Raw genomic sequence first — 18557 nt, 5'->3', positions numbered from 1 at the left:
GCTGACAGAGCAGAGCCAAAATGGCGGCGGCGGCAGGACTCCGTTCCCGCCTTCCAGCGCCGCGCATGCGCAAAGGACCTCCGCGCAGGCGCAGTGCGGCGCGCCGCCGCCTGCCCGCCGCGCATGCGCCCTGCCCCACCCCGGTCACCGATAGGTGTCGGAGGAAGCGGCGGGAAAATCCCGGCTCCGCTCCGCGGGGCTGAGGCAAAACCGGGAGGACTCGCCCCCCCTCCCCCCCCGGGAAGAAGCCCGTCCCATCAGCGAGAGACCGGCACAGACACCCCCAGCCCCCGAGAAAGCACTGCAGCCAGACACCGGTGTGGAGGGATCGGTTTTTATTTCAAAAGACAGTAAGACAAAATTTTTTTTTCTTCAAATTTAGTATCAAAACACTTGATATGGTTCTTTTCTCCAGATTGGCCCCTAAAACTGCTACGACCAAGCAGCATGCTTGAACCACAAGCTACACGCGGCGAGCTTGGCACGTCTCCACACTCACGCCTCACGACAACTACACACCAATGCACTGCAGGATGGCTTGTACCTCATTAAGACATTAAGAGCACTCCTGGCCGGGAGGGAAGGCCTCGCTCCCCCCCACCAGGGTAGGCAAAACTTCTCAAAGAAAACAAGACTTTTTGTACTTAAGCTGTTAAGTTGAACCCAGCGATGAGTGATAAAGCTTGGTACATCAGCACTTAGTGAAGGCAAATTCAACCCCTGTGTAGCAACAGGTTAGAGGGGCCACGGCTTCTCTAAGCCTATGGGGAAAGGAAGTGGCCGACACTGTGGGGAGGGGAAGGGGAACAACCCCTGTGAAGATTCAGTTGTTCGGATAACAGACTTGGCTTTAAAAAAAAAAAAAAGTCTCCTCCTGCTCACGTTGCTTCTCCACAACACAGCATTACCTTAAAGCTGAGAAACTGAACTGTGCTTTTGGCAAATAGCTCCTGGAGAGGAGTTCCAGCCCCAGCAGGCCCCAGGGGATGAGGCAGGAAGGTTTCCTAACTGGCTTCCATTCCTAGCCAGGCTACTCCAATTCAGCAGCCCACAGCCAGGAACTGTCACACCCTCCTTCTTCTCCTGCCAAAGCAGGGCAGTCCAGAGCTGATTAACAGAAGGTTAATACCAAATTTTAAAGCCGAGAGCTTTGAAGTGTAGCTCATGAGCCTCAGTTATTTGGAATGTTTACAATGGTTGCTACAAAAAAAGGTAGTTACAAAATGTATACATCTCAAACATGCTCCCCAAACATTATTGCATTGTTTATTTCCCTTAATAATGCTGTTTCAAGCTCTGCCCAACCTGATGACCTTTAACCCTGAGGTGAAGTGGAAGATTAATGTTTGGTCAAGTTGGCAACAGAAGGTAAACCGTGGTCCCCAAGGGTTAGAGGTCAGCAGTGGCTGGGCTGGCCCCCACTGGCATCACGTGGCAGAGGCAGTGGCAGGGATCCATTACATTTCGTTCAGGTCTAGCAGGGTCTGGTCCAGCATTCTTTGCGTGCAGAGATGCTCCTCTTTGGTGGATTTCAGTTTATCTGGTGGGAAGCAAGAGTTATATAGTTACAAGTCAGCTTAAGACAACTAAGAAACCTTTGCCAAAGAAAGCTTGCGCTAGCCCATTCCCAGCACACTGCCATAGCTAGGTTCTCAGTTTCTGGGTGCCTGGCTATTTGCAGCTAGAAGCTCTGGAGTTACCTTGCTCATCTGTGGCCCTTGTCTCTCACGTTGCCGGTGCTCCCAAGTGGCAAGGTCACGATGTACCTTTAGCTAGTGCTCTAGGCAGTAGTTTGCATGCAGGTGCCTCAGATTGCAGCTAGCTTTCCCCAGGGCCTCCACACTTCCAGACAGCAGACCCCAGTGGCCCCACAAGCCACCCAAGAGCAACTCAGAGATAAAATACATGTAGAAGTCACCCCCCAGGATTACAACTGGTTGTGCCCCCATTTCCCCTAGCACAGGATAGAGATGCCAAGCTGGTCACCAAGACCATACTACCTAGCAGCAGGTAGCAGACAACCATGCCTCAAGGACAGTAGGGAAGAGGCTTTTTTCAGTGAATGGCAGGCAGCGAGCAAGTAGGAGCAAGGGTGCTGCAACTCTGCCCAAGACTACAGGGAGCTTGCACAGTCAGTTCTCACATGTTCCTTAAGCCAGGAGGAGAGCTCAGACCAGCAACTAGCATTCTAGGTAGGCTTTACTCCAAGGGACAGCCCACCCTTATCTCTGAAGAAATCCACACGCTGGGACACTGGACAGACAGGCTGTGGAAAGATGTCCTTTAGGTACAGGCAGTTTCTCCAAGACAGCTCCCCACCACCCCCCTTCTGAGGTCAATGCTGAGGGTCTGACCTCAGCTGTCTCCCAGTTCAGAAATGATGCACTAAGCATAGAGCGAAAAGCAGCCTTCCTAGGGCACTAGCAACAGCAGCATTTAAAGACTCCCTGGAGGCACTCAAGAGACAGCTTTATGCCATGTATTTTGTGACTGGCTTTCAAGATGTCCATTAGCTTTCCCATCCCATTCTGGGACTCCGCATCTGCAGTGGGGTCAGGCCCCAGGAACAACCTTTTCCCTCAAACCTTCTAGGTTAGAGCTTAACTGTATGAAAGTACTACAGGTTTGCAGTGTCTTACAGACCACAAGGTCAGTGATTTATTGTTAGAAGCCATCATTCCATGCAGCAGGAAATCCTACAGTCATTCAGCTAACAGTAAAGTCATAGCACTTGACAGGTATCTAACAGACATAGGCCTAACTCCAGCCCACCCCTCTGATGGTGGGCACCATTCTAGTTCCATGGAGGAGCCAGGCAGGCCCCACTGAACTAGCAAACAAGACTGTTCAGAAAACAGCCATGTCCTAGTGTTACTTCACCAAGAATAGAGGTTACCTTTTTATAAAAAGCTTTTAAATAAAGTACATTAGAGGATCAACTTCAACTGCCCCATTAAATAGCAGTAACTGCATAAAATTTGCAAGTCTGCCAGTCTTAAGAGTGATCAGATTTCACTGTGGTCCACAGCATTGGTGGTCGCAATAAGCTTGTTTAATGGCATTAGTGGGCCCCCTTCTCAGTCACACAGATCATGCAGCGTTAACTTCAGCTCGTTAGAGAGCAGGCGATTTTTCTCAAGCTGGCTGTACAGGCGCTCTGCAGCAGCAACAGGAGGATTAGGGGAAACAAGAGGAAAAAAGAGAGAGAGAAAGGGAAGGTTAGTAGAGTATCAAGATGAGCACATAAATAACCTGTCTCTGTAACACATGCCTCTGAGGATCAAGTCTAGGCTATTACATAGATGAAGACAGGGAGAACAAAAGATTTGTCTTACTCTAACTTGCTTTTCTGCTCAGGAAGATCACAGTGGAAGCCAAGGGCAGGCAGAAATGCAAGTGCTGCCAAGAGCCTATGAAGGCAGAGGAAGGAAGAGACGAACACCAGAAAAGGAGCCTGCAGGCTGGGCTGCACTGTACCCAGGTAAGGAGAGAGTAAGGATGTGCTTTAAGCCCATGCAGTGTTTTGCAGGAGGTAATCCAGATATGGCTGGACCAGAACTACCTTCCAGGATGAGCAATACCACACAGCAGTGGGACTGAGGGGGTTACAGCAATAGGACAGGGACCCAGAGGGCTCTAAGGACAGAACTGACAGTAACAGCATCTCATACCTGACTTGGAGGATAGACCTCCAGGACACGACTTTGTGCCACACTAACAACTCACCCCTTCAATAGAGGGAATGAAGGCAGCATCTACTTTGGATACCGGACAGAGGAAGTTCTGTGGTAGCCATAAAATAGGAACCTGAGCTCCAGAACAACCATATGGGCAGGGCACAGGCTACCACTGCACCCAACATCCCTCACCCCACACCTGGTACCTGTCCTTACAGGAGCTTCCCTCTCAGGGCACTAGCAGCCACACTCCTCCCCAGGGCTGGTACCCAAGCATGTGTTTTTATCAGTAACCCCAAGAGGGAACCAGTCTGATCTTCTCCCAGGACAGGTCACCCCTCAGGACTGGACAGCCATACTCCTGCCATGTGATCTGTCAGCCACAGCCAGCCAGAATACTGTAGAGAACCTGTTTAGCATCCATCTTTTCCCCTCCCTGTGGGATAAGAGTGTTCTCCTGGCCAGACAACTTCAATTCCTGTATTTGGGGGAATTCTAAGTGGTGAAAAATCCCAATAGTTCTGTCAGGCTGTAGCAACACCCACAGCATGCTGCCACTGCTCGATGAGCCAGCATAAAGCAGAGCAACTCACACTGAGCTTAGGCTTCTTCTCAAATCCTTTTTGTACTATGAGCACCCTAAGCTTCTAGGGCACCCTTTGAGGGAGATCTACACTACTCCTTGTTGCTTGCAACCTAGGAATGTTTTACTCTTGAGCAAGTCCTGGCTATGACATTCAGGACAGAGCCAAGCTGTTCACATGGTACAGGCCACAGCACACACCCTTCCCAGAGAGGCTTAGCCCAGTCCCTCCAGCCTGACAGCCACACAAGGGAAAAGCACACCTTCACCTAGCCTCCCTCAGCACCTGCTCCGGCTATGCCTCAGCCTGCAGGACAGACAGCAGTAATGCTGACCGTTCCTTCTTTAAAGCCACTGAGGGACCAAAGAGCAGCAGGAGAAGCTGACAGTTGCTGCCCACTACAGTCTAACTGGGAAGCAGAAGGAAACTGTGGTATGGGAGAGGAACATCCCATCCTGGCCTATGCCTGTGCCTGCCTTGCATACAGGCTACTATTGCTAGAGACTCATTCCGTCTTGCCTCCATGCTGGCTCTCAGCAGGTAGACTGGGCGCCCTGATGACAGTCTCCAGCCCCAGGTGACCAGGGCCAGTCCTGGATCTCTAGGATGGCACAGGATGGAAATGAACTCTGATTAGTAAAAGCATGAGTGACTAGGCTGGTGCAACAGCTGATGGCCTTCAACCAAGTGCCCCATGTTACCGCTTGTGCACATGGACCTGATTATTCACCCACACAAGAGGAGATTGACTTAAGTAATTGGTGTGACCCTTCCTAGACCTCAGGAATAGCCTCTCAGTATTGAGCATTTGCTCAGATCTGCTGGGACAGGCTCCAGTGTTTGGCCTTCTCCTTTCCCCACCCAACCTGCAGGGCAGCCTCAGAGGTCATGTTTGCATCTCGGGGCGCTCCAAGACCTGTGCCTCCTGGTCAGTTTATCTGCATTTGCAGCACTCCTGAGTCAACAGCCCAGCTCCTGGTAACCAGCCTATACAAGCCTAGCAATCCAGTCAGACCAGAAGCCTTTCAAAACCTCCCAGGGCACAAGTTGCTTCACCCACACATCCATCCACCACCTAGTGAGGAGTTCTATCAAGACTAGCATTGAGAGGGCCTGCCAAAGCCCAGCCTTTGATAACATCACTTGCAACACCGCTGTGCAACAGTACAGCCACCTGCTCCACACTCTGTGCAAGTTAGTAGTAAACCCTTGATTGACAAGACCTCCCAATGAGGAGGTAGGCTGTTTCACAAGGGCAGGGAGTGTGGTGCCACATCCCTCCCAGGAAGAGCTGGCAACCGAATGCTAGGCTGGAAGCCTCCATTCCCCTCGCTATTTGTGATGGAAGCCCTGCACCTTCGCACAGGATCTAGACCCCCTAGTTAAGCTGCCGGTTTAGTTACTGAAGAGTTGCAGATTCTCACTCTTTGGTTACATGGCACAGAGCTATTTCTTATACCTCAGGAAAGCCAGACCACCATCTGCCAGAGCTTTCCAAACTGTTACCCTTTGAAACCCCTTGCAAGAGTGCTCCATCCTTCCCTGCTCAGATCTGCAATAGTGTCCAGCAGAGCGGGGACAGCCCTGATACAGAAGGCAGAGGGAGGATAGGCAGAGACAGTTCAGTGTGCTTGGACTATGCTTACTGCTAGTGCCATTTGTGTGGGAGAACTGAATGCAAACAAACCTGAAATTCAGGAAACCACCGGGGGTGTCCCATTTCACCAAAACTCGGCTCATGAAGGGCTCTTCGGGCCCTGTGGCAGACAAGCCAATCCAGGAAGGAAAAAGTATTTGACAAGCCACCATGAGGCAATATATACAGTTATGTCAGGCTGATCAGTGCTTATGGTACCAAAACAACTAGTTAATGGACTCAAATCAGCAGTGAAATGTGTCAAGTGTTTGCAGCCTGCCACCAGCTGCAGTGCTCGGTGTAGTGCTCCATGCCATGCTCCCCAGAAGGAACCTGCCATCCTCAGCCCCTGCACAGGGAGCTGGAGGAGTCTGCCAGGCTTGTATTCCCTGGCACCGATGCCCTCAGCCCTGCTGTGGTGCAATTCTCATTCCAGAAGGAAGGGCCTCATGCAGGCACAGGCTACTGCAGCATCTAGCACACAGCCAATCCTGTCTGACTAGAACTCAGCAAGAATTTGCTTGATATTTATTAGCTTTCACATCCTGCCAGTGACCTAGTGTCTATCAGGTGTGGTAGCTTCCCACTGCAAGCCAGCATTTGGCAACCGATACCAGTGAATGCTACAGAGCAATCAAGTGTGAGGAGTGTCTTTAGCCAGACTGAAGTGGACACAGCTTGAAAACTTTCTGCTACAAACCCAAGCATCCTATTCGATCCTACAGAGCATGCTGTGCATTGAGGCACTGTTTGCAGAGCTGCAATTCACATGTGAGCCAATAAGACACCCAAAGGGTAAAAATTCAGTGCATTAATGAAGTCTATGTATTCCACCAACACCAATAAAGATTACACTGATTTGAAGGCAACATTGAAACAGTTACTCTAAAGCAGCAAATGGTCACTAGAAATCCATTTCTCAACAGCACCAGCCGTTCCATTCAATTTATACAAGAGTTGTTTTTCTTAAAAAAAGGTGACATCATGCTCAAACAAGAGGCAAGAGAAATACAAAAGGAGCTTTATGGCTCTACACAAGATATGCAGATGAGAACACAACATACTCCCAGCTACACCCAGACATTGAAAGGGCAGCCCCTTAGAGCACAGCAGTGTCTGGCACATCAGGTCAAACAGAGAGAGCTTTGTTTAGAAGCAAGCGTGGTATAACTGGGGGGCTGCTGCTGCTGTCAAGTTTCAGTATCCTTACAACAGCATTCGTTCCCAGTGATGGCCTGCACACAGTAACTGGAAAAAGGTACTGGAATTCAGAGTGAGATGATGAGAGCATGAATGCAGGGTGCAGATGCAGAACAAGCCATCAAGCAGAGAGGCAAATCCAAAGTGGAGTTTGGAATCACAAGACTTATCTGTGTGAAACAGAAGGAGACACTAATTTTAAGAGAGGCTTAAGTGTGTGTGCACAGCAAACTGTTCAGGGAGCTTTCAGATGCTAGCATTAAGGCTCTTCCTCTACAACACAAGTACCTGGCCTTTCCTTGGTTAGTGGTAAGGACTGTGCAGAGCAGCTGTTAGCAGAATCCACAGCAAATCTGAACAAAAAGCTAAGTAGCAAAGTTGCAGAAACACACGAGTTCAGCTACTTCCACAGATCACTTCATGATCCACTCCATCCCAAGCCTGTTATGGCAATTCCTGAGGAATCCACTTGAGCACTATCCACAGCCTCTTCCAAGAGGAATCCTGAGACCATGGCCCATTGCTCTAGCAGGCAACTAAGCAGCATTACCTTAGGAAGCCTTTTCCAGTGGGACTGGGAATTGCATTCCTTAGCACAGATCAGTGAGTTCAAGTCAGAACCCTTTAAGGCCAGCACAGCACTCGGAATTACACATGCAGATCACAAGGACCTAGAGTTAGAATACAGCATGCTGCAAGGAAGCCTCCACAATCCTAGAGGCAGAGATCTGTAGAAGTAACCTAGACACAATGCCATTGATTCACTGGCTATGGAAATCACAGCAAACCAAGCAAGCTCTGGCGGTCTAGCCTGCTGAAGCAAGAGGCAAACACCAGCCCGCTCATATTTACATGGAAGTCATGTCATTCAGGGCGTGGTCCAGTTCCTCACTAATTGCTTTGTACTTCAGTTTCTGGGCATAGAGCTCATCTAGAAGAGGTTTAGGAGGAGAACAAAAGGGAAACAATGAGGGAAGGCAGAGTTCTTCCAACACCCTGGGTCAGGAAAAGCAGTATGGGATTCATGAATGGAAGAAAATGAAGTCAGATGTGCAGACATTACAACTCTATTAGTTCCTGAGCAATGAATGAGAGGGTTCTGACAGCTTGAGGACAGGCTGACCAGCGAGTGCCTTCCAGATTACAAGCCAGCTCTAAGGTGAACAAAGCCAAGAGCTCAAACCACATTAGCTTGTGAGAACAAGCTGCTCTGCTAGGTCAGCAGGAACCACTGACAGATGGAGTACCAGGGAAGGGCAACTCCACTTTTCAGGGAGATGATCCAATTGCTAAACCAAAGAAAGGCATAGATCAATTAAGTGCTTTGTTCTCACCTTCAGTTTCAATACAAAAAACCTGTTTGGGAGAAGTCAGTTAAGTAATAGTCCTAGGCATCAGAGGGAATTCCCATTATGTACACACACAGCTAGGCAGGATAAGCTGAACAGACAAGCCACACCTGTGTTCTCCATCAGATAATGGAGCCAACTAGCAGATCACCTGCCTTCAGTGGAGGAGGCAGTCTTGAAACTTGTACTGATGCACTCCTTTAGGATCATGTAGAGCTGGCAGAGACTTCTCCCAACACTGACTGCCTAGGCTACAGCACAGCTGTTAATGTTGTTAACTGTTTTGCAGAGCCCAGAGAACTTTGTCAGTTGTCATAAACTAGGTCACTTCAGCAGCAAGACTGTAGACTGGAGCCAACTCTCCCAGTGTGTTTCAAGGGTAGCATACATGGACTTGGAGGAGTTTTTGCAGTTCCCAATAAAGGCTTGCCCTGGATCATGAATTGGCTCAGATTGCTGCTTGGCTGCAGTTCTGGAACAGCTCAGCTGACACCATTGCTATTTCTAGATAAAACTCCTGAGCAACTCCAGATGGAACAATGCAGCTTTGAATCTCCAAGACCTGACACTAAAAGACCACTAAGGCACATGCTGTGGTCAAGGCAGGGGGCCACTAAGACTTTTGGCTTGCCAGCACCAGCACTCCATCCACAGCTGTCTACAGAAGACTCAGCCACAGCCCCAGAGCTAAAACAGGTAGCTGGAACCTTCTCTTCTCATCCTTTGGGGAGAGGTAGGATTCTGTGAAGTCAGGTGTCAGGAGAGTGTTTCTTAAGTACTGCGAAACCAGGAACAGAAGGAGGAAAGAAACCCATCCTTGACAAAAGCAGACATCACACTGCATGGATGGGGCTTCGGGTGATTTAATCTTGAATCAGGACTGATGCTGGGCAGTCTGAATCTTCACGGGGGCTGGCTCATGGCTCACTAGCTACTGTCTGCAGCTGACTTGCAGTAATGCTGTCTGCAGCAGCTAGCCACATGCATGCAGTTCTGCACAGAAGTATGTTATTGAAGCCAGTTCCTGTTGAGTTCAGGTGGCTTTTCCTACCCCACTCCTTAACTTCGGTTAAACTGGAGTATAGTAATCCAGTTACATTCCTGAGGACATCACAGCCAAGACCTACCATCCATGCTGTCTGTTACTATGAGTCAGATATAGCAAGATGTTCAGATCAAGAGCTTTGTTTTCTGGCTGTGCTGTGGCAGGCCTCATTAAGAGCAGATACATTGGGCACAGTTCTTGAGCCCAGAGGCTCCAACCTCACCTTGCAGGCTGAGTTTGGCTATGCTCCAAGGGCAGAGCAGTGTCTCCACTCTCCAGCTACCTGGGAGACAGCCTTCCTCAGCTCCCCACTCCTCACATGTTCTTTGGCTTCCCCATCCCCAGAATGTACCTTCCAAATCATCAATGGTCTTCTCCAGCTTGGCTACAGATCGTTCAGCAAATTCAGCACGAGTCTCCGCCTGCCAGACAGGAGTGAGTCAGTCAGTGCAACAGCTTTCACATGCAGCAAAGGACTAGAAAAGCATCAGCCTGAGGATGTGGCATCTCCCATCCTCCATGTCTCTCCTCAAGGAAATTGAGGACTGAATCTCCATGGGGCCAGCCCACATGACTGGGCTGTCCTGACATGGTCACTCACCTCTTTGAGTTTATCAGTCAGGATCTTGATCTCTTCTTCATATTTATCCTCTTTTTGGGAGTACTGTGGAAAAGGAGAGAGAGAGAGTCAGCAAACAGCAGCCCTCAGCAACCCCAGATATCTCCCACTCCAGAGATCTTGCAGCTACAAAGGGAGACAAACTCCTTGCTGCATATACGTGCCCACGGGAGCTTCCAACTGATGGCTATTCACGCCCCTACCCTAGTCCAGCAGAACTGGATCAGGCAGCAAGTCCTAAACCATACACGCAACATATGAAGTTGGGCACATAATAATTCACATCCAAGCAGCATAAACATCTTGGGCTGCTCGCATCTGCCTCAAGGCAGGGAAGGGCAGTCAGACTTCCCGCACTCCCAGCTTCTGGAAGTCAACATTAGCTCTGCACTGAAATCCGTTAGTTCTCCCAGGCCTGTGGCTCCCAGGAGAACAAGCACTGCTCTCCACACTTGCTTAAGGCTGCAGTTGCATCATTTCCATCCTAGTGGGTGCTCTGCAGTCACACACTCTTCTAGCAAAACAGAAAGGTTTCTGGCCCTTTGAAAAGCAGCCCTACCTTCTCAGCCTGAGCCTCAAGAGACTTGAGATTGTTGGTGACATTCTTCAGCTCCTCCTCCAGCTCGGAACATTTACTGTGGATTTTTGTAAAGAAAGGGAGGAAACGAAGAAAAGAAGAAGTGGGAAGGAAAGACAGGAGAGATGAGAAGTGAATCCATGTGCAGGGAAGACCAAAGAGTTTTTTAGGAGACAAAATGATCAGACTGGATGAGACCTTGCTTCAAGGCACTTCTGCGGGAAGCAAGTTCCCTCCCAGCCTCCAAGTTCACATTTTAAATAATCTACTGGCATGGGCACAGGGCACTGAACTGAGCAGCTGAGATGTGGACACAGATTTGTGCCGGACCTAGAGTCTTCAAGTAGAAGTTGCATGTTTAGTTTGCTGTAAGGGGGAAGTTGTTCTGATGGATAGCTGGACAGCTGCCATCCATTCAGACAGAAACATTTATGGTCAGAGAGGACAGAGCATTCCAGGAGAGAAAGATGCAATTAAGCTGAAGGAAGGAGTGTAACAAGACAACCACAAGAGCTTTGGTTTAATGGTTTGAGAAGGGAAAGGTTAGTACCTTTTCTTCAGCAACAGACAGACACTTCAAGTTCTGGTCCATCACTCTGATCTGCTCCCGCAGCTCCCGGCAACGACTGTTAGTGACGGTCACATGATGGCACAAGCCAGGTGGGGGCAAGGGTCAAAAAGGACCACAAATAACACAATAAAGCAGAGCAAAAAGGGGAGAGGGGAAAAAAACAAGAACGTCACAGTCATGACATGCATGTCTGGGCAGGAAGCACAGCGCTATTGCTGCATACACACTTTGTTAGACGAGGCCCAGAAGACTGAGAAAGGCCCTGACCATCTCCTTAAGGATCAGTTAAAGCATCCAGACAAGTGAAAGGAGTCCAGACAATGCAATTTGTGTCTCTGCTCTGAGCAGAGGAAGTTTAGCTTGCTGCTCAACAATGCAGTGCAAAAGTCTCTAGTGGTTACTAGATTTTTTTTATTATTTTTATTTAAGAGGCCAGAGACCAGCCTCAGATCTGTCTTTGGACATTCCACATGCCGCTTCAACTCCCCGCTCGGGAGGCCTTTGCAGTTTTAGGACAAGCACTGTGCACTCAGGTGCCCCACAGCAATGTGTAAGGAGCTAGTGACCATACAAAGCAGTGCTAGTGAATACTGAGTGGAGAAGGATCCTTTGGCCTTTACTGCCTAAGAGGTCAATCCATGCAAAGAGGCAGAACATCTCCTCTACAAGGCAAATCATGCCGAGTTTGATGCACAAACTCTACATTCTCAGTGGACTTAATCCTGTTCAGAGCAGATTATTTCCAACTCTTTCATCTGAAGATGATACTTTAGGCCTTGTGTAACAAGGTTAGAAATGCTCTGTTAGTGTTAGTTTCCATGCAAAGATAGACATGCAAGTTGTATGCGAGCAGATATACTCACGACTCCGCAAGCTCAGCTCTCTCTTCAGTACGCTCCAGATCTCCTTCTATGATCACCAGTTTCCGAGCAACCTGGAAGGGAGAGTCAGAGTTAACAGGAAGGAAGGTATCTTGTACTCACAGGCCATGCAAGGTAGTAAAGGAAACGCTCGCTGGAGTCGCCAGAGTCTCTTGGCAAGGGGTAACACTGGTGTAGCTCTGCTGAGAGCCAGGCTCCCCCCATGTTTGCTGAGGAAAACACTGTCTGCAGGAAGAGGAGCCGCCTCTCCTGGCCAAGGCCAGCTGTATGAGAGCATCCAAGAGCCTCACCTCCTCATACTTCCTGTCTGCCTCCTCAGCAATGTGCTTGGCTTCCTTGAGCTGGATCTCCTGCAGTTCCATCTTCTCCTCATCCTTCAGAGCTCTGTTTTCAATGACTTTCATGCCTCTGCCCAAAAGAAAGTGCAGTGATGGGAGATGTATAAGCCAATCCGGTACAAGCCAGCAGGAGTGTAATGCATTTCAGAGCATTAACAGTGCTCCCACTGGAACAATGTTGCTTCCCCATAAGCTGCAAGACCTCTGAGTGCAGAGGGTAGCACGGCAAGACAGACACTGCTGGGCTGATGCAAACAGAGCAACTTCAATTGCTCAGAATTAACTCTTTCCTGGAGCATTATTCCAGCAGCTCACTGGACTCCTTGACCAAGAGAAACAGGGTGCTGCTGAGAAGGACAAGTCAGGCTCTTAGGGGACTCTGTACAGTTGAGCTGAGCACTTTCCAGGCTGAAATATAGGAAGAGCCAAGTTTGTCATTATGGCAGGACATCAGCTGGGTCAGGCTGCTCACTACAGCATATGCATTGATGAAGCACATCAGCCAACTGGAAGCACTTTGATGGGACCACTCCCCTCTGAATCACACTGCCAGGTTAGCAAGGGACATCTGCCAGAATGGAGGCTTCTGGCAGAAGCAGCAGGAAGAAAAGCTTCCCCCACTCCCAGCAGTCATCTTTACCCAATAAATGGCTTCCCAGAACCTGCTCATTTCTCTTGCCTCCGAGGCAGAGATGCAGCAGAGCCCATGGCACTTGCTTGCTACTTAGCCTCAGGTTCTGAGAATACTCACGTAAGGCCACAGCATTGTTTTAGTAGCTGCTTATGCAGAGCCTCAGACTCCCACATCCAGCCTTGATGTGGTGTTTACTTCCCACCCTCCAGGAAACCCAAAAGGTTGATGGCACGGGGCCCTCAGCCAGGAGCACGTTTGGATGTTTCACCAAGTGAGAGCAGCAACCCCTGCTCACCTTTCACTTTCATCTGCAGCCTTCTCTGCCTCTTCCAGCTTTTGCAGGGCTGTGGCAAGACGCTCCTGGGCTCGATCCAACTCCTCCTCTACCAGCTGGATACGGCGATTCAAAGATGCCACTTCTGCCTCAGCCTAGAGGGAGCAGATCAGAGTGACTCAGTCTGTAGCAGGTCTAGCAGCTAGTGCAGGGCAGCTGAGGTCTGCCTTTAGGTCAGTGGCAGCACACCGGAAACCAAACCAAAGACAAGGTGCTTTATCCACTTTCTTACACCGAGACAGCACTCCCCAGATGCTTGCGCGTTAAGCCTTGCAAGATTTAACATACAGCTTAGCAAGTATGGCAGTCATTCTGCAGGTTTCTCACATGTCAGCTTGAGCTGACTTGACAGTTTAGCATAAGTCATCTACTTAGTGTTTATGGCTTGATGCGTCTTCCTTCACAGCTGCTGTAACCCTGCCAGGCCATCAATCACAGCTCTATTTATCCACCACACCAGAGCTCCATGGCAGCCTGCTATTTAGCATAAAGTCAGTTTGTCCATGTGATCTGGACATGAGTGTTGCTTGAAACAAGTTCTCTTAGCAGCAAAGCGAGAAAGATTAATAGCTCCAGGTTCAGAGGTCTGCCAAGCCGCGTCAGTGCCGACAGATCAGGCTTTCTGCAGAGCTGCCCCAGACCCGGGGCAGCAACTTGGTTCAGCCAATAGCTTTAGTGCCCACAATTCCAGCGACTCAAGCCATGAATAGCCAACTGTGCTCTAGGTTTCCTTCCTCCCAGCAATTCACTAATAACCCAGAGAAAGAGTAAAAGTCTGATCCAATCTTGAAATAAGCTAGGGAGGCTGTGCCCCAGCAAGAGACAGCTTGGTGGAGACAGCCACCTCATTTCAGCCTTACTACCCAGGAGTCTGAAACTGCTGCGAGCTGTGGGCTCTGCATTTGCTGTAAGACAGTACCCGGAAGCACGACCACAGGAATGACCGAGGCTTTAGTGAAGTCAGCAGAGATTAGAAGCTATCACGTACACCCGATCAACCACAGTGTCATCCACCCTTGACCAGAACTGGCGGAAAGCCTGGAAGCTTTGGAGACACTAAAGCCCCATCAGAGCCACCCCCGAGGGACATGACATCCTGTTCTTCGGCAGGATTTCCAAGCCGTTACAGAGATGCCATGGGACTACAGCCATTTCAGGACAGCATTGTGATCTACTACAGAGACACTAGTGCCCAGGCACATGCCAGGCATATATGAAATATCCCAGCTACTTGTAACAAAGCAGCCTGCAAGGGCGTGCTGCTTCTAAGCAAGCCGGCCGATGCCCAAGGAGGGAGGAGCAGAGCTATGAAAGAGGCTAGTGTTAGAATAGGGTTTAACGCAAATCGAGTTCAGCTCCCGGGGGCAGCTGTCCGAGCTCTTCCCTCCCAGGCCAGCTCCTGAACACCACTGTGCGGTGCCCTGGCTGGCAGCAAGGTGATCAGCACCTCCCAGCAGCAGGTTTCAAAATGCAGGTTGCAAGCCCGGAACTTGCTTTAAGAGGAGCTCCCATGCGGGCACACCCTGCTCTTCACCATGGAAACCTGCAGCACTTTGATGCTCAAACAAGCCAGCGCTGCAGCATGCGGCCACAGACCCAGCCCTGCTGGAGCAGCCAGCGCATTCCTCCGGAGGAGGAAGTGGTCTGCTAGAAGAGGAACAAAATGATATGTTAAACAGAACTGGAAAGGAGACAGTTTGACACACATGCATATAGCCTATTAAAGAGGCAAGAAGCTGTCAAGACAGTGAGCCTCCCCCTTCTCCCAAGGGGTAGGGGCACACCAGCACGGCAGGCCTGTTTCCTGACCTCCAGAACCTCATCACTTAACCCTGACTTCCTGTAGTCAGAGCTTGACTCACCCAAGAAAACTCCCTTGCTGTTAAGGAACTGCCTCTCTCCTTGTTAAGGGGGTCTGCAGAAGGACCCTTATCCGTTATTTCTGCTTTTCTTCACTGGATACAACTGAAGCTGGCAGGCTTCCCTTGAACACCGGAGTGACACTTCCAGGCAGCCCCGCTACTGAACAGGACATTCCCGTTACTCTGTACTTCCCGCAGACTCAGGAAGACAACCCTGAGTCAGAGAGCTACAAAGAGCCCTGCAAGCCATGGGCCAAACTTTCCATGGCATTCATGGTTCCGCACCACTTCCCCAGGCCAGGGAAATTCCTCAGGACCCAGCAGCACACGAGGGCCAAGACACACATTCTGGGGTGAGCGCAAGATGCCACTACACTGCAGGCACGAATTCTCTCTCCATGTAACAGGGCTCCAGCAAGCTGGTGTGGAAGCATGCATGTTCCCATGACAACACTGCTATTGCAGGAGAATTCCTTATGTGGCTGCAAATAAAGAGCAGAACTAAGGTTTGGGAGTGGCTTCATTTTACCGCACAGTAGAATCTTCTATCAGACTTAACAGCAAAGGCAGATCTGTCCCAGGAACCCCACAGAAGCAGTGACACACTGCTCCTCATGGACATCATCCACGCCACACATTTAGACTTCAGCATTCTGGCTTTAAAAGCCTCAGCCTTGTTATTTGAACAAAATTAGCAGTAAAGTCACAGTGCAAATTTGCAGAGTCTCACTCAGATCTGAGCGATCCAAAGATCTGTCCGCCCCTCGAACCTTCCCTGCAAAGAGCACCAGCATCTGCCTGCCTTACTGGCCTGCTGTTCATGAGTTGCCTCAGTCTTTTGGTCTGAGGGAACTGCAAGAGCAGGGTGCTTGCCAGTTTAGATTTTGATGTGGTTGCTCCTTCCTTCCCTTCGAGCAATTCCAGCCCAGTCACTGTCTGCTCCCCTTCCCCCACACTTTCACAACAAGGACGCCAGTATTCGAGGCATCCTGCACTGAACAGCGGAGATCCCCACTCATTAGCCAGTATTTCAGCAGGATACAGTCTAGGAGTTTTCCACTGAGCTCCTGCACTGGCAGCATCACAAGTGAGATCACTTCCATTTTATCAGCACATGCCAAGGCTACTTACACCTTTGTGCTTGCAACATTGGGCCAGACAAGATGGCTGGGTTCCTCCCCTTCCTCTTGAACAGCCCAGAGTGAGCAAGCAGCCAGGAAATCTGACCAGAGATGGAGAACCCTCTTCAGCTCCTCCCCAACACCCTCGGGTCCCTGCACAAGCCAGTTTCAGTTCAAAGCTGGTTTGTGAGACAACACAAAAAAAAAATCCACCAGCTCCCTCCAATTCCTGATGCTTTTCGGCTGGCAGTTCCTCAGCATCTGCCGAGCTGGAGGCAGCTGTTTTGCCCAAGGTATGCCACAGCTCAGAAGCAGACCTGCGAGATGTTACTACCCCCTCCCTGAGCCTGTTGCAGGGAGAACAGTAAGTGAAACCCAGAGCTGTTCCGCAGCAGCAAACAGTCAGCAGCTTTCGTACTCTTGCAAACACCACAGCCTAGATGTCAGCCCCCCCTTCCAGCCGTTTCAACACCAGGTTTCAGATTCAGGGAACCTCAGCGAGAACAAGCAAACTGTCCTGCCAGGTAAGTCACAGACACTCACTTTGCCACTAGCTCAGAGGGGCTAAACCTTTCCTAAACAGACCATTTCAAGTAGCTCATCTTCTAGATAGCTGTGTGCTGAGGTAATGCTGTATTTACAAAAAGCCTGGCTAAGCTTACGCAGATGTTCAAAGAGGCCCAAATTTCAAAGCGCTGCTGCCCAGACCTGGCTTTCCTGAACGGTTATGCCGCACATCTGACCGCTAGCAGCTAGCTGCTTGTCCTGCCCGAAGGGGCTTCCTTAATTCCTGCAGACCCCAACTCATCACAGCAAGTAAAACAGACGGCCCAGCACAGGGAGCAAGAAGTCAGCGCTCCAGGCAAGACCGTAGGACAGCAGGGTGCATCCAACGCAGCAGTGCTGTAGCTACAGGCAAGCATTCAGCAAGACAGGAGATCCGTACAACAGCCGGAAAACCAGGCACCGGGCTCCCTCCGCACACCTACTCAGACAGCCAGGGACACGCAAAGCCTCAGCGACGGGCAATTCTTAGGGAAAGACACTAAGCCTTCCGGACAGGTAGGGAACGCAAGGCCTGCTTCGATCCCGGCCAGGGGCACCGGCAGCCCCGCTGCCTCAGGGGACGCGTAAATCGGCACTTGGACCTGCAGCCTCGAGACCCCGGCGCCGCCCGCGGACAGGCGGGCAAAGCTCCGCTCGGCAGCGGCAGCGCCCGGGTGCGAGCACGGCTCAGCCAAGGGCCGCGTGGAGTTCCGGCAGGGCCGAAAGCGTTTCTCACCGCACGACGGGGCAGAAGCGAGTTTGACAGGCGGAAACGCAGCCGTTCCCGCGGCCGGTGCCATTAAACCTCTCCCCGCGGTGGCAGAACGTGGCCGGGCGGGCACTGCCCGGTCGCCGCCGCCCCTCCTCGCCCGGTCCCGGTCTCCCCCTCAGCCGCTTGCTCCCCGCAGGCCAAACGCCCGGGGCCAAAGCCACGAAGCTGCGCCGGAGCCCGGCGCCACCGGGGCTGGGATAACTCCACCCCCCCACCCCGGGCCAGGCAACCCCCGGGGACCCCGCCACAAACCGGGAGCGGCATCCCGGGGCCCGGCCGGCGCACCGGGGGCGGGAGGAGCGGAGCGGGGCCGGCGGCCCCGCCGCAGCGGGAGGGGGGAGGCCCGGCGGGGCCGCGGGGTGCCGGCGCGCCGGTACCTGCTCGCGGTTGCGGCGCTCGGCCTCCACCTCGCGCTGCAGGCGGTCGGCGCGCTCCTCGGCGTCGTCCGCCTGCTGCTGCAGCACCTGGATCTTGCGCTTCACCGCCTCGATGGTGGTGGCCCCCGCCATGGCTCCCGCGCCGCCGCCGCCGCCGCTCCGCTCCGCGCCGCCGCCCGGCCCCGCCCTGAAATACCGGAACCCGCCGCCCCGGCCCCGCCACCGGGGAAGTGACGTCACTTCCGCCGCGCGCCCCCTCTCCCCCCCCTCCCACCTCGGCCCGCCGCGGGGCCCGGATGTGCCCCGCCCCGCCCCGCGTCGCCATGGCGACGGGGCGCATCCAGGCCCGGCGCGGGCCCACGGGGGGCCGGGACACGGCACCGCCCCACAGGGGACACGGCACTGCCCCACGGGGGACACGGCACCGCCCCACT

At 51.6% G+C, this 18557-nt stretch overlaps 1 protein-coding gene across 11 annotated transcripts; it reads right to left on the bottom strand.

The window, feature by feature from the left end:
- Positions 1–320: 320 nt before the first annotated feature.
- Positions 321–18325, bottom strand: TPM3 (tropomyosin 3). Of its 11 annotated transcripts, none has more exons than XM_067313403.1 (11): positions 18124–18325; positions 13407–13540; positions 12430–12547; positions 12122–12192; positions 11238–11313; positions 10093–10155; positions 9844–9913; positions 7950–8028; positions 5949–6018; positions 2144–2266; positions 1463–1540 (listed from the first exon to the last, which is right to left on the bottom strand). In XM_067313403.1, exons 1-10 carry the CDS (start codon positions 18253–18255, stop codon positions 2189–2191), a joined length of 891 nt encoding a protein of 296 aa, XP_067169504.1. In that variant the 5' UTR covers positions 18256–18325; the 3' UTR covers positions 1463–1540; positions 2144–2188. The 11 variants fall into 11 exon arrangements, 10 of the variants coding, with proteins under 10 accessions (XP_067169511.1, XP_067169507.1, XP_067169505.1 ...); XM_067313401.1 differs by lacking the exon at positions 11238–11313 and adding an exon at positions 10670–10745 and having other exon boundaries at positions 18124–18323; XM_067313404.1 differs by lacking the exons at positions 2144–2266; positions 11238–11313 and adding an exon at positions 10670–10745 and having other exon boundaries at positions 1453–1540; positions 18124–18321.
- Between the last annotated feature and the right edge of the window lie 232 nt (positions 18326–18557).

Source organism: Apteryx mantelli, chromosome 31, assembly GCF_036417845.1.
Source record: "Apteryx mantelli isolate bAptMan1 chromosome 31, bAptMan1.hap1, whole genome shotgun sequence".
Lineage (NCBI taxonomy): Eukaryota > Metazoa > Chordata > Aves > Apterygiformes > Apterygidae > Apteryx > Apteryx mantelli.
This window is presented reverse-complemented; position numbering and strand designations above follow the sequence as displayed.